Genomic DNA, 27,073 nt, shown 5'->3' on the forward strand with positions numbered 1-27,073 from the left:
GGAGAAGGTTCAGAAGGCTGAATAAATTTTGGTCAAACAAAGAACATTTGTCAGTTTGAGGGCACTGTGTTGGGGCTGTGGGTGGACAGTGCCAACCACCATGTAGTGAAGGGCTCGGCCAAATTAGGAACAGAATGCAAGCCACCGAGGCTGGGCAGGGAGGGAGCAGGCAGGTCACGTGGGACTTGCAGTGAAGAGGGGATCCTTCGGGAGACTTCCATGATGTGACTAATGCTCTCCTGCTCACTGCGGTGGTGGCAGGGAGATCCAGCTGCAGGGGACACAGGAGCCCGAAGGGAGAGCATGGTGAGAGCACAGCATTCACAGGCTTGGACGAAGCCAGCATGTTGGAGAACCACCAAGGTGCAGACCATAGGAGGTGACGCAGCACTGGCATGTGCAGGAGGCTTGGGGGTGGGGGGGGAGCAAAGAGAGCAGGATGCCCGCCGGGCTGCTGGCTTGGTCCCCTGGGGACGGTCCTCTCTATGGTGATGGGATGCTATGAAGTGAGTGTTTGCCGCAGCCCCCGGACCAATTCGTGTCTTGAAGCCTTAATCCCCAGTGTGCTGGGGTCTTGGGAGATGGGTCTTGGGAGATAACTAGGTTTGGATGAGGCCTTGGGTGGAGCCCCAAGACGGGGTCAGTGCCCTTATCAGGGAGTGAGGAGACCTGAGCGCACCCCCACCCCCACCACGTGGGGAAACTAGGAGGCTGGCTCTCTGCACAGCCCGACCACGCCGGCTCCCTGATCTCAGGCCTCCAGCCTCCAGAACTGTCAGACGTAAATTCTCCTTGTTTAAGCCACCCACTCTGTGGTACACTGTTACAAGGACTTGGACAAACTAAGACACTGGAGAACGGGATAGCAACAGTGTGAGGGGAACCATGAAGTGCTCTGTGCGCTCACAATTTTTTTTTTTTGGACAAGACACAAAAAAACATTAAGAAGGTGACGCTCCGTACAGTAGGAAGTAAAGTGGAGGTCTCATGATTGACTTTACAATGTAATCACACTTACACAAAATTCCGTATAGATGTAACTTTCACTTTTTCATTCATTATTTCTGATCATGTCTCCGACATGCTCACCATTTTCCCAGGGTCCCACTGGATCTAGATAAAGAGTTTAGGACGTGAAAGTTACAGAGTTACAGGGGCCCCACCCTCGTGGAACTGAAACCAGCCCCATTGGGTTAACAGAAACCGGTAACTCACAAATTCTTGAACGTGTCTCGCAGGACAGTAGGTGAGGGAACAGCCCTCCCCGTAACCTGCCTTCGCCTGTCAAGCTCGCCTTCACTGTTCCCGTCAATTGCACACCCTCAAGTTTCACTTAGCTTAGACCACATGTTACCTTAAACCACCCGCTATACATGACGCCTCTGCCACAGGGGTCACTGTAGTAACGGTTGCTTAAGTTGTTTTCTCATGTCATGGGCATGCAGCCAGTCTTGCCCAGTTAAAACCAGTAAGACTACCGACCACTTAACCGGGCGTGCTTGAGTGTACAGTGGATGCCCATTTGACATCTGAAGGCCAAAAACTCCATCCTCAGATCATGCAGATGCCACCACCGTCTGCGTGTGTATCCCACCAAGAAGCATGTGACTCAGGTGTGCCTGCACAGAGCAGCAGGCCGCTCACCTGTTTCTGCCTTCAGTCACCTATGTCTGCACCTCCCACCTCCCTGTGCTTGTCACGCATAAACACGCCAACTCCTTGGCCTTTGGAGAGGCAGATCTGAGACTTGTTCTCCTGCCTCCATTGTTGGCTGCTTTGTAAATAAACCCTTTCTCTGCTGTAAACTTCAGATCTTGTGGAGGGTTGGGATAGAGGGCATCTGAGAGAAGAAAAGACGTTTTTCTGTGACCAAAGTCAGCCTGAAGTTGACAGACTAAACTCTCAAACTAACGATGATGGGGATAAAAGTTGCAGTGTGTTTATTAATTCAGGGAAACACTGCCTTTCACGTGCGTGGATTTCCCAGCCAGACTCATGCAAGGATGCTGTGAGCTCAGGCTGTCCTGTGATTAATGGACACAGAATTAGAAAGCAGAACCTTAGGCTCCTGAGTCCCATTCACCACTCCTTACCCCCAGTGTGGGACATCCATGGATGGACACCCGTGATGTCCTGTGACAGCACTCCTGAGCCAATAATACTTGCTTGAAATGGCCCCTAGCCCCCAAGTGGGCTCGGAATTAAGTGACTGTACTACAGTCATGACAGGAGAACTTCTTGGAAGAACCCTGGGTGGCCGGTCCACGTTGCCAGCAGGTCTGTGTGTCCTGATGGGAGAACCAGCACTTTTGAGAATCGTAACAGAGTAGCTGTGAAGGCGCTCTTGTGAAAGGGAGGGGTCTGCAGGGGGTGGCCGCCATCCTTTCACCCCTGTCTCAGGACTCCTGCAGGGCCTGGGACTTGAGGAGGGCAGGAAGGACCCTTTCCAGTTGTGTGAGGAGCGGGGAGATTGGAAGTGCCGTGGGGGGAAATCCCCAGAAGGTCAGGCGCTCACTGACAGCAGCTGTGTGTGCTTCCTCGCTGGGTACCGGGACTCAGGGGCTGGGAGGAAAGGAGAGGAAAGGAGGCAAGGAGAGGCCAAGTGTTTTCAAGGCTAGGAAGCAGGTTGCATGAAGGCCGTGCTTCATCCTAGAATGCGGGGAAGGGGTAAAAGAAGGCCGGGGGAGCCCTGCACCCGTGCTACGGGCTCCGGAAGCAGAGCTCTGGGGGTATGTCCACCAAGGCGTGGCCTCTGCCCCACCTCATCGCCTGTGCACTTTATCTGATGCACAGGTAAGCTCACTAAAGGTGGCATGTGAGCCTGAGGGATCGCCTCTCTGCCTCCTTTCCTGGCTCCCCTGTGACTTGGCTGCGACCTCGCCCTTCTCTGCAGGTTTCCCTCTTCTCAGGGCCGTGGCCTCCTTCAGCCCTGACTCAGCTGCAGCACTGGGGGTGGAGTGATGTCTCCTGGCACCAGCACTGCCCAGGAAGCATCCCCACACCACTGATTTAAGGTGTCAGTTCCCTGCTGTCAGGGTCCCGGCTCCATCCTCCAGCCTCCTCTCAGGCTGGAGCTGTGAATCATCGGACAGAAAGTGTGGTCATGCACCACGGTCCACGATCCTTGGGAACCAAGCTCAACATCCCCTGAGCTCTCTGTCCCCTGAGCTCTCTGTCCCCCAAGCTCCACACTTGCCACATGGCACAGGCTTGATTTCTGCTGTTACATCTGCTGTCAAACCAGAGTCATAGGCTCTGCAGGAAGAGGGCCCTCAGAGGACTTCTCTCTTGCATTAAGCTAGAAACTAAAGACGTTCTAAAATAAAAATGCCGCATTCAGTGTGGCCAAGGTTAAAATGGTTAATCATGGTTAATACTCACTTTTGTATTATGTGACCTTTACTTCAAATATTTTTTACAGTGGCTGAAGAAGATCTCATATGATGTAATTTTATTGATGTGAAGTATCCCAAATCGGGAAATCCACACACAGAAAGCACAACGCGGTTGCCAGGTGCTAAGAGGTCTGAGAGGAAATGGGGAATGACCGTTAGTGGGTATAGAGTTTCCTTCCGGGCAATGAAACTGTCCTTCGGTTGTGGTGACAGTCGCAGCCTCCCGTAAATGTACTGAAAACCATTGACTGTGTCCTTTGAATGGATGGGTTGTATAGTATAGAAGTTATATCTCAATAAAGCTGTCATGTATAGTTTTGAAATTCTTTTGGTTTTGTTTTTCTTTTGGGAAGGGAGGTAATTAGGTTTTTAATGTATTTTTTAATTAATTATTTTTATTTTTAAAAAACTTTTTTAGTGGAGTTCCTGGGGATGGAACCTAGGACCTCGTGCCTGCTAAGCACACACTCTATCACTGAGCTATCCCCTCCCCCCTGTTATATTTTTTGATGACACATGTCACTCTATTTTTTTTTTAAATTTTGGAAAATGTAACTACTTTGGGGAAAATATATTATTACATTCACATGTAATGGGTGTTGTATTGTGATACACAATTGAAGGAAGGAAAGAGATTTTAATCTTTTCCCACTTTAATTAGTGTGGTAAATGTTAATTGATATAACCCACGTTTGCTAAAGCTCTTTAGGGTCTTCGATACATTTTAAAAGAAAAAAAGGAGTCTTGTGACCGGAAACTTGAAAACTGCTGATCTAGGAAGAAAATTTACCAAAAATAAAAGCAGTGGCTTTTCCCTACTGGTGAGAAAGTTAGGTGACAAGTCTTTCCTCCTTATATCATTTTTAATCCTGCACCCACCATCCAGGCACGCCGGGTGCGGTCTGAGTGGTGAGGGCCAGCACAGGGAGGCACAGCCTTGTTCTCGCTCCTCCTCAGCTGTCCGTCTTAGTTCCTACAAGACAACCAGAAGTGCGAGTGTCTGTTTTCGTATTCCATCCTATAAGCCTTGTCCCTATAACTTCGTTTCTTCAGTTTGATTTTGGCATATGTTCCCTGAATACTTTTCTCCAGTTTCATTGAGTATAACTTACATTTAATATTCTATTTTGTATGTAATATTGTCCCATCTATTTAATACTGTATTCGTTTTAGGTGTACAGCATAATGATTTGTTACAGGTTTATATTGCCAAATGAGTACCACCATCGGTTTACTTAATCCATGACTTCACATAGTTGCAATTTGTGTGTGTGTGTGATAAGAACTTTAAAGATCTATTCTCCTAGCAACGGACACAGTATTGTTACCTTTAGTCACCACACTGTACTTTACATCCTCGTTTCTTATTTATTTTATATCTGGAAGTTTGTGTCTTTTGCCCGCCTTCATGCATCTACACCATTCTCCCAGCCTGCCTCTGGTAACCACCAATCCATGTTCTCTGTATCTATGAGTTTAGGGTTTTAGATTCCACATATTTATATATATACAGTATAGTATTCATATATATATATATATATATATATATATGTATGTATTTTCTCCATTACCCATTGATGGATACATTGGTTTCCATATCTTGGCTACGGTAGGTCACACTGCAGTAAACTAAAGTCTGAGATATCTTTTTAAGAAAGTGGTTTTATTTCCTTCAGACATATACCCAGAAGGGGAATTGCTGGATCATATGGTTGTTCTATTTCAGTTTTTAAGGAGGCTCCATACTGTTTCCACAGTGGCTGCACCAACATGCGTTGCCAACAACAGGGCACAAGGCTCCCTGTCCCCCGCACCCTCACCAACACTCACTATCTCTTGTCTTTTCAACAGCGGCCGTTCTAAATGGTGTGAGGTGATGTCACTTGTGGTTTTGATTTGCATCTCTCTGGTTAGTAACGCTGAATATCTGTCTTATGCACCTGTTGGCCACCTCTGTGTCTACTTTGCCTGAGTGATATTTAGTATGAATTCTGATGTCGGCAGCATGCAGTCCCCTGCAAATAGGCAGAGTTAGAGAAATTCGGGATGCAGGTACACCTGAAGTGTGTTTCTTGGAGGAAGGGGTAAATCAGGCAGAGAACTAGGGTCTGGGGTGAAGGGGTAGCTTCCCAGAGGCCTCTCCATGCTGGGACCCAGAAGACTCAGTTCCAGCCCCAGCTCCGACCCAGAACTGCACACCCCACCCCGCGGTGCCTGAACCGCTCATCCCCTGCCTTTTCCGTGTTGTGCTTCACTCTCGGAACACTCACTGCGTCACGGAACACTGCAAAAAATCTAAACCAGCAAAAGTCACGGGGGTCTCAGGAAGTAAATGATGCCCCCTGAACTCCTAAAAGAAGCACAAATCCTGTGTCTACGCCTGGCATCTCCTCCCCAGCACCCCTGGGTCTCACTCCGCACAGTCACTGAGGCCATCTCGGAACTCTCCCCACGCCTGCTCTAGGACACAAGCCTTTAGATCATGAAAAGCAGGCAGGTGGGGAGGGCTGGGATGCAGCCAGGTTGTCCTCAGGGCCGTCTCAGCCCAAACTCCCATCCCCCATTCCTATTCATGTCACTGACACCCCCCACCCCCCCACCATGTGCTGTTCTGATGCCACCTCTTCCTCCAGGAGCCCCTCACACCTGTTCTCTGTCCACGGAAGACATGGGCCTGCAGGAAGGAGGTGACTCAGAGCCCAGGACCCAGGATGTTCAGCATCCTCTCCTGCACAGACGTGGACACAGGTCTGATGGGAGGCCCTGGAGTGGAGCTTCTGGCCCACCCTGAGTCCAACCACTCTCTGGTTCCAGCTCTATTTCCACAACCCGGTGAGCGGCGGCATCTCAGAGGGGACTAAGGTAGAATTTTCCCCCTCAGTAACCTTCTTTGACTTCTTCTAAGCTTTTGCTCTTCCAAGATCTTTTTTGAATCCAGGGTCCTGTCTTGGCTCGCCTGGCTTCTGCCAAGCTTCCCCCTCACCCAGCTGTCCAGAGCATCTTGAGTCTCTTGCCACCAGGGGGCACTGTGGGCCCAGAATTGGCTGCTCTATGGGTTCCCAGAAGGAAGGTAAGAATGGTATGGCCTTGAACTAGGGGGAAGCCACGGAGAGGAGGATGGGGCATGGATCGAGACCACCCAGGCAGGGGCTTGCTAGGGGACCTGAAGTTTGTGAGTCAGGTTATGACATGACTTGATGCCTACTTTCCAGTCTCCCTGGCTGCTGATGGACAGCGCTGGGGAGTTAACAAGGAAACAGGCTGCTCCTGGCAGGGGATCCTGGCTTGCACTTGAGTGGCCCTGGGGACAGCTTTTAGGATGTCCTTGAGGCAGAATCAGCAGCACTTTGCTCTTAGGGTGAAGGTGAGGCTTGAGGGCAAGACAAGTTGAGGGACCTTCTAGAGTTTAGCCATGACTTCCTGAGATTGGCAGGAATGGGAAAGGAGCAGGTATGAAAAAAAAAAGTATGGAGTCTGCTGGGCGATGTTAGATTTGAGATGAATACATCATGGAGTGAAAAATATATCAAAAACCAAATAGCGCGTGCAATATAATTCTATTCATATAAAATCTTACATATATTTATTCAAGAGCTATTTGCAAATGCCTCCCATGGAATTTGTATTTTATACCTGGTGTTGCAGGATTGTAGGGGTGTGAGGGTGATTCCAGCCCCAGTAATTTCAAAGCCAGACCCACTGACCAATGCAGGTCTCAGGCCCAGAAGAGCAAAGGCATGTGGCTTCATTCTGATGTTGTCAGGGTCATTGTGGGTCAGGCCAGAGTGACATTTTAGACTGTTTTCACCACATCAGAAGCTACAGGGTGGCAACCCAAAAGCCAAATGTGTCCCCAGACATGTTATGGGACAATGTTTTTAAAAAATAAAATTTGGGGCCAGAATTTTAAAATCAGATATTTATATGATAATTTATTTTCCAGTACCCCTAGGGGAAAAGAATTAAAAGAAAGATCTAGCAACACTGAATCCACAGCCCCAAAGGCCATCACTCAAAATTAACTCAGGGACAGCTTCCCTGAAGTACAGGTCCCGTGCCCTTCAGGTCTCCCCGGTCCCTGCCTGCAATTCTTCATTCCCCCTACCTGGCCCTGGGGGTTGTGGGGTTCGTGTCTCGTGGAGAAAGACACCCAGGCGATTTGACCTGAGGCTGGGGATTTGTACCACTTCCCAATCCTGCAGTGGGAAGGGGGCGGGAAAACCCCCAGCTGGGTTTCAGAAACCACATGCAACCAAGCTGCTCCTCCTCCAGTGGCTGTGGGAGTCCAAGTCCAGGAAAAGCCAAGCCCAGCATGAAAGCCCGCTTCAGCAGGGACCCGGGGACCCCCGGGGTCCCAGCGACCTCAGCTGGAGAACCCAAGGCCCAGCGCATGAAGTGAGCTGCCAGCAAGGTAACGTGTGGCCAGAACTGGGACCTCGGGGTGAGTCCCAGAGGGTTTGTAGGTCAACAGGGCTTTGCCTTCAAAATCTGGCATGAATTCTCTGAGCATCCGTACACCTCTGTTCACCAACAACCCTCAAGTGTTTTCCAAGAACAAACAGAAAATCACTGGGTGGAGAAAACCTGGTTTTCACCTCTGCTGCCCACAGTTGGTGCCAACCAGACACCCTGAACATGAAGCCATAGCCGCCCGTAAATAATTGTCAAATTGGCCACCAGGGGGCAGGCTTGTCCCAGCCAATGCGCTGAACTCCAGGCGGGGCGGCCCAAGCTTGGCTCCTAAGGTGCTGGGTGACAGTCAAAGCATCACATCTAGGCAGAGGCAATGACTGGCACGTGAGCAGACTCCACCTCAGGTCTGGGTCATCCGTTGTGGCCTCGTCTGTTTTCTTGATCACACCTGTGGTCTTTGAACGTCAAACAACAGCCCTGAGGTTTATTGAGGTTTACTCTGCGCTGAGCTCTGGGCTCAGGGCTTCATCTGAGTTAGAGATCATCGTGGCACCCATTCATTAGAGGAAGAGACAGATTCAGAGAGGGGCGGTAACTTCTTCAAGGCCACACAGCCGTAAGTGATGGAACTGCAATGTCTGTTTGTCGGTGCCCTTGAGTGTTGCGCTCTGTGCCCCAGCCCCTGGCAGTGCCCCGCTCACTTTAACCTTCGTAATGCATTTCTGGAGTCGTAGGCTCCTCTCCTGCTGGAGCCCGAGACAGTATGAGGTCCAGGCAGTTACCATGTCGTTTTCACTGCAGAATCTGTTTTTCCAAAAACCTCAGAGAGAAAATAAAAACGGAGCAGCTCAGCCTACTACAGTGATTCCAAAGGTGGGGTTTCGTTAGAAACGTGACTTCTCAGCCCCACCCAGACCTATTATCCAGAAATTAAGAGGGTGGGCCCCACGTTGGTGTTTTAACAAGCACCATCCCCAGCCCCGGCTATACCCACCAGCGAGGCTGAGGCTCCTCGCCCCTGAACGTCCAGCTGAAGCGGGGATGTAGGAGAAGGGTCCTCACTGACTGGATTCCTCCCCTCTTTAGAAAAGGTAGGGAAATCCTCTGTCCACCCGGCCACTGCTGTTGGATGGGCAGCTCAGCTGTTAATCTGGTAGCGATGTTTTAGTCTGACTTCTGAACGCTTAAATCCAGCTGACATACGTCTGGTCACTGCGGTGTTAACAGCCACTTTTTAGGCTCGTGCGTGTGTGTGTGTGTGTGTGTGTGTGTAAGGCCACAGTGTGCTGACCAGGTGTGGGCAGACATGGACCCTGGGTCCACTCACTCTGGCCTCCACCCTGGCCATTGTCCCTCCACCATCTCAACTACCCAGAAAGAACTAGAAGGATGGAGGGTTAAGTCACAGAACATATACTGAGCACAGAGAACTCCTGCCTGGCATCCCGGCTCCAGATGAATTATGTGCCTCCCAAATGTCTGCATCCTCATCCCTGGAGCATGTCAGTGTGATCGTTTTTAATCAAAAGGAACATTGCAGTTGTGATAAAGGGTTCTGAGATGGGAGGACAATGCTGGATTATCCGGGGGGGGGGTGCCCATGGAAGCACAAGGGTCCTTCTAGAGGCAGACAGAGAGGAAGGAAGATGCTATGCTGCTGTGGAAATGGAGGAAGGGGCCACGAGCCAAGGGATGGAGATGCCCCCTTGAAGCCAGAAAAGGCAAGGAAACAACTCGCCCCTAGAGCCTCCAGATGGAGCACAGCCCAGAGGCTCCCCTGTGGTCTGACACCCGGGGAGCTGTAAGTGAATAAACGTGTGTTGCTTTAAGACATCACGTTTGTGGTATTTGTTACGGCAGCAGTAGGACCTAATGCACCATCTTCCTGGGCCTTGAACAAACCTGCCAAGCTTCTTCCCAGCTCACAGCCACACAGAGCTATCCCTGCAGCCCAAGCCACCCTGTCTTCCCACCCCAGCTGCCCCTGCACCTGGCTCGTCCCTCTCAGCATTCAGCCTCAATGTCCCCTCCTCCAGGAAGCCTTCCCAGACTAGATCATGTCTCCACACCCCCATTCCCGAGCTCTCATGGCACCCCTTTACTTCTGCACACCCTATGGTTCTCCCTTGTGAGCCGCTGGCCCCCAAGATCCCGACTTCTGTAAGCCTGTCCCCCGAAGTCACCCTGTCCTGTAAGTATTTGTTAACTCTTTCTTTTGCTGGACTGAAGGCTCTGAGGCCAGAGGCTGGTTTGATCATGGCTCCATGGATGTTTGTGGGATGAACGGATATCTGCTGGAGGTGTGAGGGGGGCAGCTGGCTCCACCCTCAGCTGTCACTTGTGTCCTCTGCCACAGCCTTCCTCTGTTCCCCCTTCCTCCTGTCTGTCAGTCATTCAACAAACATTACTCCTGGAGGGGACAGACTAAGCTGTGAGTCATGTCACCTCTCTGGGCCTCAGTTTCCCCTTGTGTGAAGTGAGGGAACTTAAGGGTCCCTCCCGCTTCTCGTGACATTCAGGTCTGTCTTCTACACATACATGACACTCCTTATGTCAAAGGCCTTTATTTGTGGGCTGGAAAAGAAAGGAATCTGTGGGTTTGGAGGAGGGGCTGGAATATAAAACACAGACCATGATTCCAGGGGCCCCTCAGATGGGCCAGATTTAAAACTCTGGGAGTCTGCAGCCTCCTGCTGTCTGGCAGATCTGATGGGGCGGTGGGTCTCCAGGTGATTCCACCTATGCTGCCGGGGAGGGCGGGTGGCCGTTCTCAGAAGCGCGGGACAGGCTGCAGGCGAGGAGGGGGCACTGGAATTGCATGCTCCCGCCGGGACAGAGCACCCGATGGAGGTCTGGGGAAGGAGGCAGTGTGAGTGCTCTCCCTCGGGGCCGCCTCGCGTGGGGCGAGCCATCTCCGCTTCAGCTGCTCAGAGAGTCCATAGTTTGTAGGGGGAGCTGCGGGACGAAGCAGGGTCCGGGGGAACAGGGTTTAGAGGAGGAGGCCAGCCCGGCAGGGCCAGGAGAAGGGGCGCAGAGGCTTTCCCAGGCTGCTGTGCCCGGGACCTGGGCTGGCAGCACATGGGAGGGAGGGGGAGGCTGGCCGAGAGTATTGCTTCTGCCAACCGCTGAGAGCCTCAGCGTGTGGCCTGCTCCCTGTGTCCCCAGGATGGGCCGGGCACTGGCAGAGCCTTGGGAGAGTGAGCCCCGTGACCTGATGGAAGGTGACCCCGTCAGCTCCTGGGTAACTTACTGTCCCACCCCAAAAGGGAAGGGAGGAGCGAGAGCTTGTGAGATTGATCTGGAGGAGAGACCCTTGCAAAAGGAATGCATTGTGACAAGCAGCTCACTCTCTGCCCTATCTACGTCCCTTGGCATCCACGGTTAGGACTGCAAAAAGTTGGAGCCAAAGGATGGCGGGTAGCTTGAAATGTAAATCGGATTAAGGCACTTGCTTTGTAAATCTGTTCAAAGTCTTGTTCTCGCGGGAAGAAAACTCACACCCCTTACGGCGGCCTGTGAGCCCCTACGGACTTCCTCTACCCCTGCCTTGCAGATTTTCCGCTTGCTCTCGCCTTCCCAGGAATGCTCTTCCCCCCAGTTCCTGCATGGCTCCCTTTTTCTCCACACAGCTGTCTCCTCGAGAAAGACCATCCCTGTCACTCCAGCCAAATGAGAATCAACACGCCTGCCTCACTTTCTCTCTGCTACCCGTTTTCTTTTCTTCGGACCATATATCCTGGTCCAAGGTGATCATATTTACTAGATCTTAAGTCATCTCAGTTGTTAATGGTGTCTCCTCTGTCTTTCCACTGGGATATCAACTCCCCGAGGGCAGGAATTCCGCCCTCTTTTGTCACTGCTCTGTCCCCAGGTGCTACAATAGGGCATGTCACCCGGGGAACAATCAGTATTTATGGAATGGACGACGGATACGAGTGTGCAGCGACGTTGGCTCCACACCACCTGTGCTCCAGGGAAACGTTGCTGCAGGTGACGGCTTCATCACACAGCAGCATCTTCCACTGTCACAGGGAAGGGACAGGTGACCTGGAGGGTAAATAGGATGCACCCCTATCTTCTCATCCCGATGCTCTGCTGGAACCAGGGCCACCTGCAAGGGCCCTTCTGCGCGAGGAGGGCACACCCCAGCCCTAGGTGGCTAAGGACCCCTCAGAACCCAATCCAAGGGGCAATCCCGAATTATAAAAATACCGAGAAGGGGGAAGTCAGATTTCTCTGGGAGCCACAGCAGCTGATGTCCATTCCAAGTGCGGAGCCGGGGCAGGTCCGGGTTATAGTTATGCCGGTTGTAATGGTCATCATACGTGCTGATCAGATGGTGGTGCGAGGGCTCCTGGTGGTGGGTGATCAGGTGTTTGTACGGGAGCCCCTGGAAGGACAGACGCAGTGGACTTGTTACCAACTGGAGCACGGCATCCACCTGGCTGTGGATGGAGGCAGAGGCTGCCCGCCCTAGAGGTCTGATGGAGAGGGGGCTCCATAGGAATGTGGCCGCCTGAACCCTGAGGGCCACCAATGGGGGACACACCTGTCTGTCCCACTGCAACACAGCTCACCTTCAGACACACGTCCCAGCTCAGCTGCTGTCAGTTCTCTGTATGACTGGCCCCCAGCCTGTGCCAAGTCCCTAGAGTGAGCTATGAGGACACATTAAAATGAAAGTCAGGACACCCAGCTGAATAGGAAGTTGGAGCCATCTCATTGCACGCCCTGGCGATCTGAAATTACCCCCTTTGATTTGTCCCAAGTCTCATCCATCCAAGCGCCTATTTCCATGGCAAGTGGAAGATGCTGAATGCTGAGCCTGGCGTCTGCTCCTTCTGTTTCAGTCAGTTACTATGGGAAGAGTCAGTGAACGCTCCATAAATTGCCTTCTCCTGCAAAGGATTTATGGCTCCCTCAGCTGGAGGCTCAGAGAGTGATTTCTTTGGTGGGGAGTTATTTACAGGGGGGAAGAAAGCCGTGTTCTCCTTACTCTGGGACGTTTGCCTGAATCAGTGCTTTTCCTAAGAAAATCCTCTCGGCCCTGGAGGGGAATCCTAGGGGCCTGGGCTGATTTACAGGGGAGGATAATGTGGATTTCCATGCTCGTCCTCTTGTCTGGAGCAGATGGGGAGGTCTGTGTCTGCTGTGGTCTAAAAAGGCTGGCTGCACCCAATATTTCAAGTGGTGGTTCTGTAAATCAGTCAGATCACAATGCCAGAAGGAGACGAGGGTGGATGGGCGCAAATATTAAGCAGGGGTTCCCAAGATCCACATCACCGGGTGCCCGGAGTATACTTCCAAGGTCAGGGAAAGCAAGTTGGAGGGGTTCCCATCAACCAAGGGAAGTTCTAAGGAGGCAACGCGGCAGGGGTAAAGGAGAGAGGCCAAGGGGGATTTTCTTTCTGTTTCCCTTGATGTGGGGAACAGCTCTGCTTCCTTGACTACATACACAGGATTTTTTTTTTTTTTGATCGGGTATGGTGAGCTGACAGACGTAGAGACAACTGCCCCTGAAAGAAGAGCTTATTACTTACAAGTCCCAACAGGACGGGGCACACCGCATCAGGCAGGGCCACGTGGGAAGCACCAGGGCCGGTCAGGAGGCAGAGGGAGTGAAGGGAGAGCATGGCCCAGGGCTTTTGTTGTAGTTTCCAGCAGAGGAAAGGGCGAGGCAGGTGGCAAGTTCGAGAAGTGTAGGATGGCACAGTGCAGATACCTTCAGCAGGCTCTAGGCTATAGGGTGTCTCTGGGTGCACCTGGCCCTGGAGTGATTGAGGACAGGGGGAAATCGGCTTCTGGTGCGTGAGCATTATTAGATAAAGGAGGCGTTGGAGGGATGGACTCTTGATTGGTCGGTGTGCATCTGAAAGGCATGGTGGCAGGCAAGGTGGTGACTAGCCCTAGGAATTAGCCTAGCCCTGGGAAGGGCAGCCTCTCCAGGATTCGTAAGGCCCCTCAAATTTAAAAGCATCATAAAATACAGAAAATAAAAAACATGATTCATGCACTTGCCTAGGAGATAATAATGCCATCTACCCATGGGCAGTTTGAAGAGCAGAGGTCGTGTTTTCCTGAGAAGGGAGAAGAGAGAAGTGGGGCAGGAGATGGCAAAGGAGGCCATCCAAGCGGGGGAGCACAGGGTGAAGCACACAGAAGAGCTGACAGAAGTGAAACAGCCGTGTGGAAGAGATGCTGTGTCCAGGGTCCTCGGCACACAAGCGGGCTATTGGAACAGAGTCCCTAGGAACGAATATCTGATTGCTTGGTTCCATTTTGTGTGCGTGTTGGAGGAGATATCTTAATGTTTACCAGACTGTGTGTATGTGTTTCATCAGGGTTTATGATGGGCCAACAAAGGTCTACAAGAAAGGGCACCTAATGTATACTGAGACCTAGGCTAAATGCCTCATGTACATTGCTGGCTGGGGGCTGGCAGCCCCAGATTGTGGGTTCTAATTTTGACTTCCCTGTATCAAAATGCATTCGTGTTTTTAGTGTACACCAGTGCGAATGGTTGGCAGCCCCAGAGCATCAGCACGGTCCGAGGGATGCCAGTGTGGTCCAGGGATGCTAGCACAGAGCTGAAAATCTGACACTGTTTATCCTAACATGAATCCCCAAATGTAGAAGATGGAGAGTCAGCTCTGGTAGATGATGAAAAGGGACCTGAGGGGACTCCCTGCTTGTTTTCTCAATTTGCCAAGCAGCCCCCTGCTCAGTCCCTTACCAACAAGCCACGCAGCTTCAGACAGGACACTCACCACCCTTGGGCACCTTTTATCTGAAAATGAGGGCACTGAGCTGGACAGTCCCTTGGGTCCCTTCCAGCTCTAAAATGTTTCATCCTGACAGATGTCCGCCCCTCCTTCTGTGCCTCCCTGTCCCCACCGTGAAGTTAGGCAGAGGTGGGGTTAGTGGGACGGGAGGTGGGGGCGTACAGAAATCACCTGCACCTGCAGCAGGTGTCAAAAGCAGCAACTTCGGGGAACACTCGGAGCATGGCGGGGACAGGGCGCGTCTGTGCACCCCAGGGGTGGGCGCCTGTAGGCTTATTCCTCCCAGGCTGAGGCTGGTGGGTGGTACCCATGAGGTCTGGGGATGGGGAGGCTCTCTCTGCTGCTCCTGGCGTGGCCAGGATCTCTGAGCTTCTGGCACACTCTCCCCTAGGCTAATAAATGTCTCAAATGCCTGGTCTTGGGCGGGGGAGGCACGTTCTGAGGTTGCAGTGCCCCTGCTTTGGAGGCCTGGAGCACATCCACATGCACAAGCAGGCACCCAAGAGTGAGAGAGTGTTGAAAGGTCCTGAACTTCTCATACGAAAGAACGAGAAGCTTGGGCTTAGGTGATACAAACACCGTCTGTCTGGACATCACCACGACTTACGCTGGCAGCGCCTTGTGTGATTCCTGACTACATTCACCTTAAGCCAACGTTTACCTTTGTTTGTTTCCTGCATCTTTTGCCTGCATCCTGTTGGCAGAGTGTGGAGACACGGGAGAAGTGGTCCAGGAAAGTTCTGGGATACCTGACAAGGGGAACGCTACCAGCCTGAATTAGATGGACTTCTGCTCCATGAGTAAACAAGGGTAAATGAGATCGTCAGCCTTTCCGCTGGAGAGGGTATTAAAGAGACCGCTCTTGAGTTCCAGGAGGGAGCCGAGCCTAGAGACGTCTGGCTGTCAGTGGCTCCTGAGTCTTGGGAGGGACCAGGGCCAGAGCGTGGGGCTCGGAGCCCACTTACCTCAACTCTCCTCTTGCTGTACCACATGGAGATGCGGTCCGGTCTGTGGCCCAGGAAGGGGACGTACTCTTTTCTGTAAATGGACTGGGGTGTTTTCTCAGTGTCTTTCGTGAACTGGAAAAGACCAGATACTCAGGACAACTTCTGTGATGCCCCTTCTCAAACGTCTGCTGCATCCCCTCTGCTCCCAGCTGCTGGAAAGGGCATCCCGCACAACACAGGCTTACTAACACCCCGCCCCTGCCAGCACTTGGAAAGGAGTGTGCTCAGGGACTTAGTGCCCCTGCCCCTCCGAGACCCCTCGGGAAAGCCGACCTGGTCTCACCTGACCACGTCTGCCCCGTCCCCTCTCTCATCTTCTCTCTCTCTGCTCCTCTCTCCTACTTGCCTCCTCCCTTTTTCTTCCTCCTTTGTTCCTAACTCTTCCCAACTCTCCTTTCTTTCCTCCATCACATTCTGGTTGATTCTGTTTAAAAAGTTTATTGTAGTAAAATGTGCATAATAAAATTGACCATTTTAACCATTTTTAAATGTACAGTTCGGTGGCATTCAAAGTACATTCTCATGGTTGTACCACCATCACCACCATCCATCTCCAGAAACTTATCATCATCTCAAACCTTGTCCCAATTAAGCAGCAACTCCCTATTCTCCGCTCCCTCAGGCCCTGGCAGCCACCATTCTAGTTTCTGTCTCTGTGAATTTGTCTACTCTAGGTACCTCAGATAAGTGGAAGTATATGATATACTATTTGACTTTTGGTGACTGGCTCATTTGACTTAGCATAGTGTCTTCAAGGTTCATCCATTGCCGTGTGTCATGATTTTCTTTCTTTTAAAGGCTGAATAATATTTCATCGTATGCATGTGCTCCATTTGGCTTATCTATTCATTGGTCATCGGGTTGCTGCTACATTTTAGCTAGTGCGCATAATGCTACTATGAACGTGAACATACAAGTGTCCCTCTTCAAGGTCCTGCTTTCATTCTGTCGGTGCATAAAATTTTTAATTTTGATGAAGTTCAATTTACCCATTTTTTTTCTCTTGTTGCCTGTGTCTTTGATGTCATAGCCAAGAAATCACGACCAGATTCAATGTCACGAAGCTTTTCTCATGTGTTTTCTTCTAAGACGTTTATAGTTTTATGTCTTACATCTGGGTCTTCAAACCTTTTTGAATTACTATTTGAATATGGTGTGAGGTAAGGGTCTGACTTATTTCACACAAATATGGTGTTAGTGGTGGGCTTTTCTTATATGACATTTGTTACGTTAAGTAACAATGAGGTAGAATTTACCAGTGATGCCGCCTAGTCGTGGTTTTATTTGGGGGAGGTTTTTGATTACTGATTCAATTTCTTCACTAGTTATAGTTCTATTCAGATTTTCTATTTCTTCATAACCCTCTCATCCAAATACACTTTCTTTGGCTCTTGTAACATTTGATGACTTAAAATCTTTTTTTAGGCTATTAGTATAGACACCTCACTCTCTTTTGGTTACTACTTGCAGGGATATCTTTTTCTATTTATCATTTTCAACCTATGCATGTCCTTAGATTTAAAGATGGTCTCATAGATGGCATATAGGGGAATCCTGGATTTTTCCCCCCAATCTACCAGTCTGTGTCTTTCAATGAGTGTTTAATCTATTTATATTTCAAGTAATTTTTTGGTTGAACATTGAGCATTGGAAAAAACAATGATCTCATTTTGTTATTTATTTTTTGTATATTTTGCAGGGGTTTTGGTCTCTCATTTCCTCCATTACTGCCTTTCTTTGTGTTCACTTGTTTTTTTTTTATAGTGACACATTTTTATTTCTTTCTTATTTCCTTTCATATATATTCTAGAGATATTTTCTTTGTAGCTATCATGGGGATTACACATAACATCTTAAATTTACAACAATCTATTTAAAATTGATACTAACTTGACTTAACTTACTAATAAAAACACTCCTTTACAGCTCTGCCCTCTCCCATTTTATGTTATTGACATCACAATTCCATCTTGACATACTGCGTACCCATTAACATGGATTTATAATTATTTCTATGCATTTTTAATCCTGTAGAAAATAGTGGAATTATAAACCAAAACTGCAATAATAATGGTTTTTATATTTGCCTGTGTGTTTGTCTTTATCAGAGGTCTTTATATTTTCATATGGCTTCAAATTACTGTCTAGCATTGCTCCATTTCAACTTCAAGGATTCTCTGTAGCATTTCTCGTAGGGCAGATCCGGTGGTAATGAACTCCCTCAGCTTTTGTTTAATCTGGGGACATTTAAATTTCTCCATTTTTGAAGGACAGTTTTGCTGGCTAAAGTACTCTGAGTTGATAGTGGGGTGTATTTTCTGTCGTTTTTGAGCCCTTTAAGTATATCGCCCCACTGCCTTCTGACCTGCAACGTTTCTGCTGTGAAATCTAACGATAGTCTTATTAAGGCTTCCTTGTGTATGATGAGTCATTTTTCTCTTGCTGCTTCCAAGGGTCTCTCTTTGTCTTTGTCTTTCAACAGTTTGATTATAATTGTCTCTGTGTGGGTCTCTTTGGGGATTTATCTTATTTGGACTTCATTAAGCGTCTTGGATTTGTAGATACATGTCTTTTCTTCCTGTCTGGGAAATTTTCGGCCATTATTTCTTCAAGTAATTTCTCTGCCCCTTTCTTTCTTTTTCCCCCCATAATCTGAATGCTGGTCAGTTTGATGATGTTGCATGAGTCCTTGGGCTCTGTTAACTTTTCTTCTTTCATATTTCTTTTGCTCCCTAGACTCAATAATTTCAAATGATCTGTCTTCAAGTCCTCTGATTCTTTCTTCTTTGTGTTCAAGTCCATTGCTGAATGCCTCTAGGGAATTTTTTCAGTTTAGTTACTGTATTTTTCAGCTCCATCATTTTTGTTTGGTTCCTTTGTATAATTTTTATCTTTCATTAATATTCTCATTTTGCTCATATACCATTTTCCTGACTTCCTTTGTTCCTTTGTCCACATTTTCTTTCAGCTCTTTAAGCACATTTAAGACAGTTGTTTTAAAGTTTTTGTCTGGTACTTCCGCTGCCTGTGTTTCTTCAGGGACCATTTCTGCCACTTTATTTTCTTCCTTGGAATAGGCCATGTTTTCCTGTTTCTTGGTATTCCTTGTCTTTTTTTTTTTATTATTATTTTCAGCTGAACATTGAGCACTTGAAAAAACAACCATCTCTTCTAGTCTTTACAGACAGGTTCCATTCAAGGAAAGACCTCCACTAAAGTAGCAGGGCATGTTCTGAGCCTTGGAATCAGTCAGGTATGAAGGTTTAAGTTCTTCTCAGGACTTTCCTGAGCAGGAGCAACCATCCTGCCTAGCCCTCTGTGTGTGTGTGTGTGTGTGTGTGTGTGTGTGTGTGTGTGTGTGTGTCCGTCCCCATGTGTGTCCATGTGTGTGCTTTATATTTCTGCTGTATGCATGGCTGCTTTAAAATGCCTTAATTTTCTAAGGAATCTCTCCCCAGCTTCTTCTCAGGGACTTGGATGTTCTGTTGCATTCCTCTACCTGTAATTTCTTGCCCCAGACATTTGCAAATTTGTGGTCCCCTGGCAGCTTTCACTAGCTGTGACCACTGCTGCTTTCCACAGCTCTTCCTAGTCTGAAATGAACTATCTACTTCTCCCTGTCTGTGCTCTGAGAGAGCCAAAACAGAGACCAATCCCTCACGCAACTTACAGACAGATTTCTCCACTCCCTTTGGGTTTGAGGGAGGGAACAAGGAGCTGGGCCACTGCTTCCCTCGTGCTGCGCGATGCTGGGCTGGGGAGGGGATGGGGAAAGGGCAAGTAAAAACACTGGGGAACTTCCTACTATTTTGAACTTGGCTTTTTCTAAATTAGGCATTTGATTGTTTGCTTTAAACCTTTGTTTTCCAGAGTTCCTGTATCATTGTTTCTGTTAGGCTAGATTTGATTTTTAAGTGTTAACATGGAAAGACAAGGAACCTGGAGGTTCTTAATAGGCCATCTTTCTGACATCACACCAACTCTGCTCTCTTTATGCAATCTCCTCTAGGTGTAAGGCCCATAATATCCCTGGGTAGTACCTTACCTACAGGATTGTGGAGGGATTGCTCAGCCAGTCCTTCTTGCCCTTGAAACTTTCCTTACACACACCTGTTTCCCAGACAAAGCCAAGTACTGTCAGAGCTGACAATGGCCACAAGCCATGTCTGGCCAGAGGGGTAGTAAATGCTAATGTTCCCCATGAAAACAGCCTTTTGCAGTTCTCAGAAGTCACCATCAACCTTCTCCACACTTACACCAAAGCTGCCAGTTCTATCTCAGCTTCTTTCCCTTGCCTATTTTCCAGGAAGACGTGAGGATGTCTAGATGTCTCTGTGGAAATTTAAGTGGGTCAGTCTTGATTGCCCCATATGAAGATACTCAATTTTAAGTATGCCAATCCAGGCAAAGTATTTTGTGACGGCCTGGAAAGTACATGGGAACATCAAAGGCCCATTTGTTCTATTTTGCAAGTGAAAACTGAAATGCACAGGCAGGGCAGGCTTGTGCAACAGGTGGCAGAGAGCAGCGGTTCACCCCCAGGCATCAACACAAGGAGTTTCCAGCCTGTCCTGGCAGGTAACACCTTCTGGGAAGGCCCAGCCCAGGGAGAGCAGACGGTCTTCAAATCAAGATGCAGCAGAAGTAGGGAACATCGGGTGCCTAGAAACACTCCACGGAATATATTGCTGTGAGGCACAACCATATTGACACCTGTCCTATGATGTTTTCAAGATGTAATAGGGATGTTGATGACTGCTTGAACATAACTCCCTACATATAGCACAGAGTCCCTAGTGCCACCTTCTTAAATTACAACCATCTATGGCTCTTGATTTGGAAATAATAAAGCCCTCGTTCCTAACTCTCCCTGCCAGGTCCCCCTCTGAGCCCTCTGTCCACCTTCTCTTTTCTTACCTTCCTCCTCTCCTCCAGCCAGTTTCCAGTGAGCACTCTGGTTGAATACTTGGTCTCCACCTTCCAGCCTGGAGTGGAAAATGACTGTGGACTTACTGCAGTAGAAAACTGCATGGTAGGGATTTGCCCTGAATTTCTTTGCCTTGATACAGTTAGTTTAAAGTTTCGGGGGAAGGGAGATGTTATGAATCGCTGAGTTTGGGGTGCCTTTTTTTCTTTTCAGCAGTCCTTCTGAGTGCTGGTACCCTGATAACTTTACAGAATAAAAAAGGGCCCTGAGAGTCCGCTTTCAGCCTCCTGGGAGAGGTGCCGTGATCTTGGATTCCCTACTGTTGACTGTCTCCATGGTGATAGACTCTGAGTAGAAGTACTTTCCTTAAGGGAGCAGCTGATTCTTCAGGAGCAAAACTGATGCCACAAAAGCAAATCAAACCAGCGGCACCCTCCACAAACTCAGGAGCCAGAAGGACCTGGTTTCTGTGCTGTCACCTCGTAAGAGGCATCATCCCTGCTGCATTTTCACAGCTAGGATGAGATGAGATGAGCACATCCTACTACGCAATGATGCTGATGGGCCAGGCCCCTCGCTGAGACATCGACATGTACTCACTTGCTCCTTGGAGCAACCCTATGAAGCAGGCACCACAATCATACCCATTTTATGGATGAGGACACTGGAGCAAAGAGGGATTAACTAGCTGCCTCAGGTTACACATGTGGAAATCTGGGATTTAAATACACTTTCATTCAGGTCTAAATCCCTGGGCTCTCTCTACTCACCGCCCGTCTGCCCCTTTGCTTAAGGGGCTTCCAGGAAGAATCCTGTCTTTGTGGTCAAACCAATAAATATGATTCATTCAGTCAGTCTTCATTCATTCATTCCATAGTCATTTTGTTAAGCATATGCTACGTCTAGGACACTAAGCTGGGGCGACAATGTGTCAGTGACTAGACTAGGTCCCCATCCCCTGAGAGCTCAATCTGGTGGGATAAAGGCCATTATCTTGCTTATTCATTGAGCAAAAAAGTCAGGAACCACCTAGAAGTCTATCCATAGAGGGCTGGTTCAAGAAATTGTGGCACATCATATAATGAAATACTCCATAGCTGTTAAAATTGCTGACATACGAAGATGCCAACAACATACGGCTTAAAGAAGCAGTACACTGTCGTCTTGCTTGCCACAAATGAAGGCGTTCGATTTTAAGCAGATTTTCATAGCCTGCAACGTTCACTTCCGCTGCTGTTGTGGGATTTTGTTAGACTGCATTAACCTCATAGAAAGGACATACTTGCTTTTTGTATTATCTAGGACAGTTTATGGAAGATTAACGTATTTCTTCCCAGAATATGAAGTAAGTCAACACATCTGGGCCAGGAGATTTCTGCTTTGTTTTGTTTATCTTTGTTTGAGGGTTTTTCAGTTTAGACTTAATGTCTTTTATTAGATACAAAACTAATCAGATTTTTCTCTTTCCTTTTATGTCGGTTTGGTGAATTGTATTTTTCTAGGAATTTGCATATTTTATCTAGATTTTCAAATTTGGGGACATATGTTGTTCATAATGTCCTCTTATCATTTTCTTAATTTCTCTATTAAAAGTCTCATTTTATTCCTACTATTTATTACCTGTGCTTCCTCTTTTTTTTTTTTCTTGGTCTCCCCAGACACTGATCAATTTTATCAGTCTTTTCAAACAGCAAAAATGTGGCATTGTGGATCACCTCTACTGTACCATTATTTTATAGTTTTTTTGCCTAAAAGATATTTTTAAAGTATATAAAGATAAGTATATTGAGAAGTATTAAATACTTTTTTAATACTTACTCGTTCAATCATTTTAGCCATTTTGTGTTCAAATACTGCTTCTGCCTCGTACCCCTCTCCTTTTTTTCTGGGATGCCAATTGCATACTTGCCACAGCTTCCCGCTGAATCCTCCGTGCCTCCTGCCCCTTCTTCTGTATTTCCTACCCTTTTGTCTTTTTGTGCTTGATTCTGAAGAGTTTTTTCTGACTTGTATCCCAGTCCACATTAAACCCACTCCTTGAAGTTTTATTTAATTTGTTGCATTTTTTTCAGTTCTAAAATTTCTATTTGATGAATTACATATGTTACTTTTATAGTTTCAAATTATTTTACTTTTTAACTTCTGAATTCTCAGATTACCCCTTTTTGCCTTCCAAATGTTCAGATCTATAGCTTTGTAAATCTATAGATGTATATATTATAGATTATAATTATACATTATATATAGATTTATATAGATTATATTTATAAATATATTTATCTAGACTTTATCTTCTTGTATATAATAAGCAGAGCTATTTTACAGTCCATGTTTTTGGTTTTTTTCTCTCTTTTTACTGTTTCTGTGGGTTCCTGCTGCTGGTTCTTTTCTTCTTATATGCCTGGTGTCTGAAAACTGCTTGTGAAAGTAATATAAAGTCTAGGATGACATCAACTTCCTCCAGAGATAATTGCCATTTGCTTTTCCAATTGCCTGTCGACATTAGAGATTGGGGGTCAGTTTAATTCCGTTTAGGGGTGGGCACTTTTGGTCACTGAGTAATTACAATACTGTGTGCTCAGCTCTACGTTGGAGTTCTGGCAGGCTTTGCAAGCCCACGGGGCAAGGGTCTCACCCTGCTTGGGAAGCGGGCTATCCAGAGAGGGTGGCACCCTTCTATGATGAGACCTCAGAGGTAGATAATGAATTGACTTCTCTCCTCTGGGTCCAGGATGTCCTGGACACACCTCTTAAAGATGGCCCATCAGCTTCAGGCTCCTGCACAAAGAATAGGATGGTGGTGGGTGGAGCACTGGGTACCCAGATAAACTTGGCTTCCACTTCCTGTCCCATCTCTTACCAGCCGTTTAAATTTGGCCAAGTTCTCGGGCCAAGCCAGCCTCAGTTTCCTAATCTGTAAATTGGGAGTAAAAATTACGGGCTTTATAAGATTACGAGAATTCAATGAAATGTCACCTGAAAAACACGTCGTAAAATGCCTGTCACATAGAAGGGGTCAGTAAATGTTCAGCTCTTTCTTCCCTTTATGCCCAAGCCAAGTTTATTTTAGTAACAAAATCCATTCCTTTCCCTGTATTAGAGGAGTGAATTTAGGAAATTGCAGCAGAAATATCCCACAGGGAGCAATTCTAGAATCTCTCTGAATAGACAATTCCTGAACACAAAAGCGGCTTGTTATGCCCACCAGGGGATGTGCTGTGAGTTACCAAACAGCACGTCTGTGTCTGATGAACAGCAGATGCCTAATCATTATTTACATGATTGACACGAACACCCCGAAGTACTAGATGTGATTATCCCCATTTCAAGGCAAGAAAATTGAGGGACTAGGAGGTTGAGAAAATGTTGCGCCTCTGGTTGGCTCCCTACCACGTGTCCTCCATCACTGTGCCTCTAGGGGTGGGGGTGGGCCTTGGGGAAGTAGCGGTAACAAACCCAGAATGTGTCTCTTCAACTTAAAATGAAAACTGTTCCATCCTTTGACGGTGACATAGGCAGGGAGTTGTTTCATAGTAAGGGAGTCAGACACTTGAGGGTTTTTTTTTTCCGACGACCAGAAGTGCTTTGAAGCAGAGCCCCAAGCACTGCCTTATCTGATTCAACCCTGTACAGCAATTTGCAAGACAACCAGCCGCAATGCTGGGGCACAGGTGTCTTAGCCAAGAGAACAGAGCAAGCCTTGGCAAGCTGGGAACAAGGAGCCAATGTGCTGATTCTGGCATCCTTTGCTTTGTTAGATGGAGACAAGAATGCTGATTAGAGGTAACACACCAGAAACTTTGCAGCCTGCCCCGATTCCTCAGCTGTTTCTTGAACGTTCATTGGAGTTAAGGGACTTTCCCTTTAAAATACCGACACTCCATACCCACTCTGCCCCTCTCTACCAGTTGTCAAGCCAACCAGTTTTCTTTTTGCTTTTGGGATTGGTGGTTACGATCCAACTACTTCCCTCCAGCTGAGATCTGCCAGAAAAAAAGGAATGGGACAGGCATCTTGGCAGCATCTATCAACATGTAAAATTGTGCCAGGTCAATAGTCCTTCTTGAATCTATCACAGAGAATCACATGCGGAGAGGGGAGCATGTGCAGAATACTCACTAGAGATTTGCGAAAAACTGGAAAGAGACTAAATGTGCCCACCAAGAGGGAATGGCTAAGACCTGTAATATAGTCACACCATGGAATACTATGCAGTAGCCAAAAAGAGCAAGATAAATCTGTACTGTTTACTAGGCTAGATTTCTAAGATACATTCGTTTTTTAATTTTTTTATTGGAGTATAGTTGGCTTACAATGTTCTGTCAATTTCTGGTGTACAGCACAATGCTTCAGTCATACTTGAATATATGTACATTTGTTTCATCTTCTTTTTCACTGTAAGCTACTAAAAGATATTGAATCTAGTTTCCTGTGCTGTACAGTATAAAATTGTTTATCTATTTTATATATACCAGTAAGTATCTGCAAATCTCGAGCTCCCAATTTATCCCTTCCCACTCCCTTTCCCCCTGATAATCATAAGTTTGTTTTCTATGTCTGTGAGTCTGTTTCTGTTTTGTAAATAAGTTCATTTGCCTTTTTTTTTTTTTAGATTCCACATATGAGTCATATCATATGGTATTTTTCCTTTCCCTTTCTGGCTTATTTCACTTAGAATGACATTCTCCAGGGCCATCCATGTTGCTGCAAATGGCATTATTTTATTATTTTTTATGGCTGAGTAGTATTCCATTGTATAAATATACCACACCTGCTTTATCCAGTCATCTGCTGATGGAAATTTAGGCTGTTTCCATGTCTTGGCTATTGTAAATATTGCTGCAATGAACATTGGGGTGAATGTCTTTTTGAAATAAGATTCCCTCTGGATATATGCCCAGGAGTGGGGTTGCTGGATCATATGGTAACTCTCTTTTTAGTCTTTTGAGGAATCTCCATACTGTTTTCCACAGTGGCTGCACCAAACTACATTCCCACCAGCAGTGTAGGAGGGTTCCCTTTCCTTCACAGCCTCTCCAGCATTTATCTAAGATACACTGTTGAGTGAAAAAGATTCAAGTGACACAGCATGTGCAGAATGGTGCCTTTTATGTACAAAATATGGCAAAGTCATCCCACAAAATAGTACCCTGTATTTTTTATGCTTACATAACTGCATATCTGAAACCAGAGAAATAAGCTTTGAAGGATTGAAAAACCAACTCCTCACACCTTCTCCCCCCAAAAAGTAGCAGTGGATTCATCCAGATAAAAGGGATAGAGTTAAGAGAAGATGATCAAAAGGGACTTTAGCCTTATCTCAAGTATCTGAAGGTTTTATTTAAAAGGAGAATTTATTTATGTATCTCATATATAACTTTAAATTAATTTTTAAGGTAGAATGGAAATGAAAATACAATGATTGAGAGTGTGGTGAGCTGTAATATTGTCCAAAAAGTTCTGCCGGTCCTCTCCAGGGAGGTTTACGCTTGTCTGTGCTGTCAACGTCAGGCTTGGTCATTGGATTTGCTCCAGCCAATGAGAGGTGAGCAGAAATGGTGACCATCACTTCTGAGCAGACGCTTGGGAAGCCAGTGTGTGATGCGCCACGTCCTTTATTCCTCTGTCATGCGGCTGGAGATCTTTCAAAGTGGATCCATCAGCCTGGATCCAGGCACAGACAAACGTGGAGCAGAGGCGTCGCTGACCTTCGAGGGCTGTGTAATGCGTAATGCGAGCAGGAAATAGACCTTTGCTGTCATCAGGCACTGAGACCGTGGGGCTATTTGTCACTGCAATGGAGCCTAACCTGTACTAGCTTGTAAATTCTAGAGAGCCCAGGGACAAAGGAGAGAGCGAGCGGTCACTCTGGAGCAGAGAGGGCAGGGGGAGAGGGAAGCACGGTTTGGGGTCAGACAGGCAGGGAGGGCCTGGGTGAAAGGGAAGTGAGGTGAAGAGCGGCAGAGACTAATTTTGCTGATTTTTTTACTTTGCCCTAAAATCTTCTCCTCAGTTGCCTACTGACCAAAGAAAGTGATGTGGGATGCAACGCATTGTCCTTTATCCAGTGGCACTTATCCCGGGCTAACTGGCAGAACTTTCCAGGAAAATCCTGAGAATTTAACTGAGAAAACACTCCCAGAGTGTCTGGGCTTAAAAGGTGTGGGCATCCATCTCCCCTGAGCCGTGTTAGCAGGGCACCTCGGCTGTGCTCCCCACAGGGGCCCGCAGTTGGCAATAACAAAGCCACTCACACTTAGAGAAAGTGACAGTCAAGGAAGCAAAGGACACCAGATGGCAAGAGACTGGATGCTATTGACCTCCCTCAGATCAGATGGTAGCTGACACCCCAGCTGGATGGGAAATGACGCACGTATGGTCCTGAGGCTGTCGTCTCTCATTTTGATTCTGAATGATGGGAGAGAAAAGCTCCAAAGGGCCATGGGACTTGGCAGAAAGAGTTTATTGTCAGACAGACCACGGTTGCCATGCTTGGTGCCTGGCCAACCACACGGCCTTGGGTAAACTACCCCGTCATCTGGCCTGGAG

General features: G+C 47.6%; 1 protein-coding gene across 2 annotated transcripts; it reads right to left on the minus strand.

Annotated features, from left to right (window-relative positions):
* Positions 1-10,553: 10,553 nt before the first annotated feature.
* On the minus strand, positions 10,554-20,669 carry CFAP107 (cilia and flagella associated protein 107). 2 transcript variants are annotated; one of them, XM_011000868.3, is made up of 4 exons: positions 20,515-20,669; positions 15,556-15,669; positions 12,021-12,198; positions 10,554-10,763 (listed from the first exon to the last, which is right to left on the minus strand). In XM_011000868.3, exons 1-4 carry the CDS (start codon positions 20,626-20,628, stop codon positions 10,579-10,581), a joined length of 591 nt encoding a protein of 196 aa, XP_010999170.3. In that variant the 5' UTR covers positions 20,629-20,669; the 3' UTR covers positions 10,554-10,578. The 2 variants fall into 2 exon arrangements, with proteins under 2 accessions (XP_010999170.3, XP_031319566.2); XM_031463706.2 differs by lacking the exon at positions 15,556-15,669.
* Between the last annotated feature and the right edge of the window lie 6,404 nt (positions 20,670-27,073).

The sequence above is a fragment of the Camelus dromedarius genome, chromosome 14 (genome assembly GCF_036321535.1).
Source record: "Camelus dromedarius isolate mCamDro1 chromosome 14, mCamDro1.pat, whole genome shotgun sequence".
NCBI classification, from domain to species: domain Eukaryota; kingdom Metazoa; phylum Chordata; class Mammalia; order Artiodactyla; family Camelidae; genus Camelus; species Camelus dromedarius.

Coding starts and splice junctions, on each gene's coding strand:
- CFAP107 (XM_011000868.3), bottom strand. CDS start 20,628: ATGCAGTTTTCTACTGCAGTAAGTCCACAGTCATTTTCCACTCCAGGC. Junction 15,670..20,514: donor GGCTGGAGGAGAGGAGGAAG/GTAAGAAAAGAG, acceptor GGTCTTTTCCAG/TTCACGAAAGACACTGAGAA. Junction 10,764..12,020: donor ATCTGACTTCCCCCTTCTCG/GTATTTTTATAA, acceptor TTCGTCCCGCAG/CTCCCCCTACAAACTATGGA.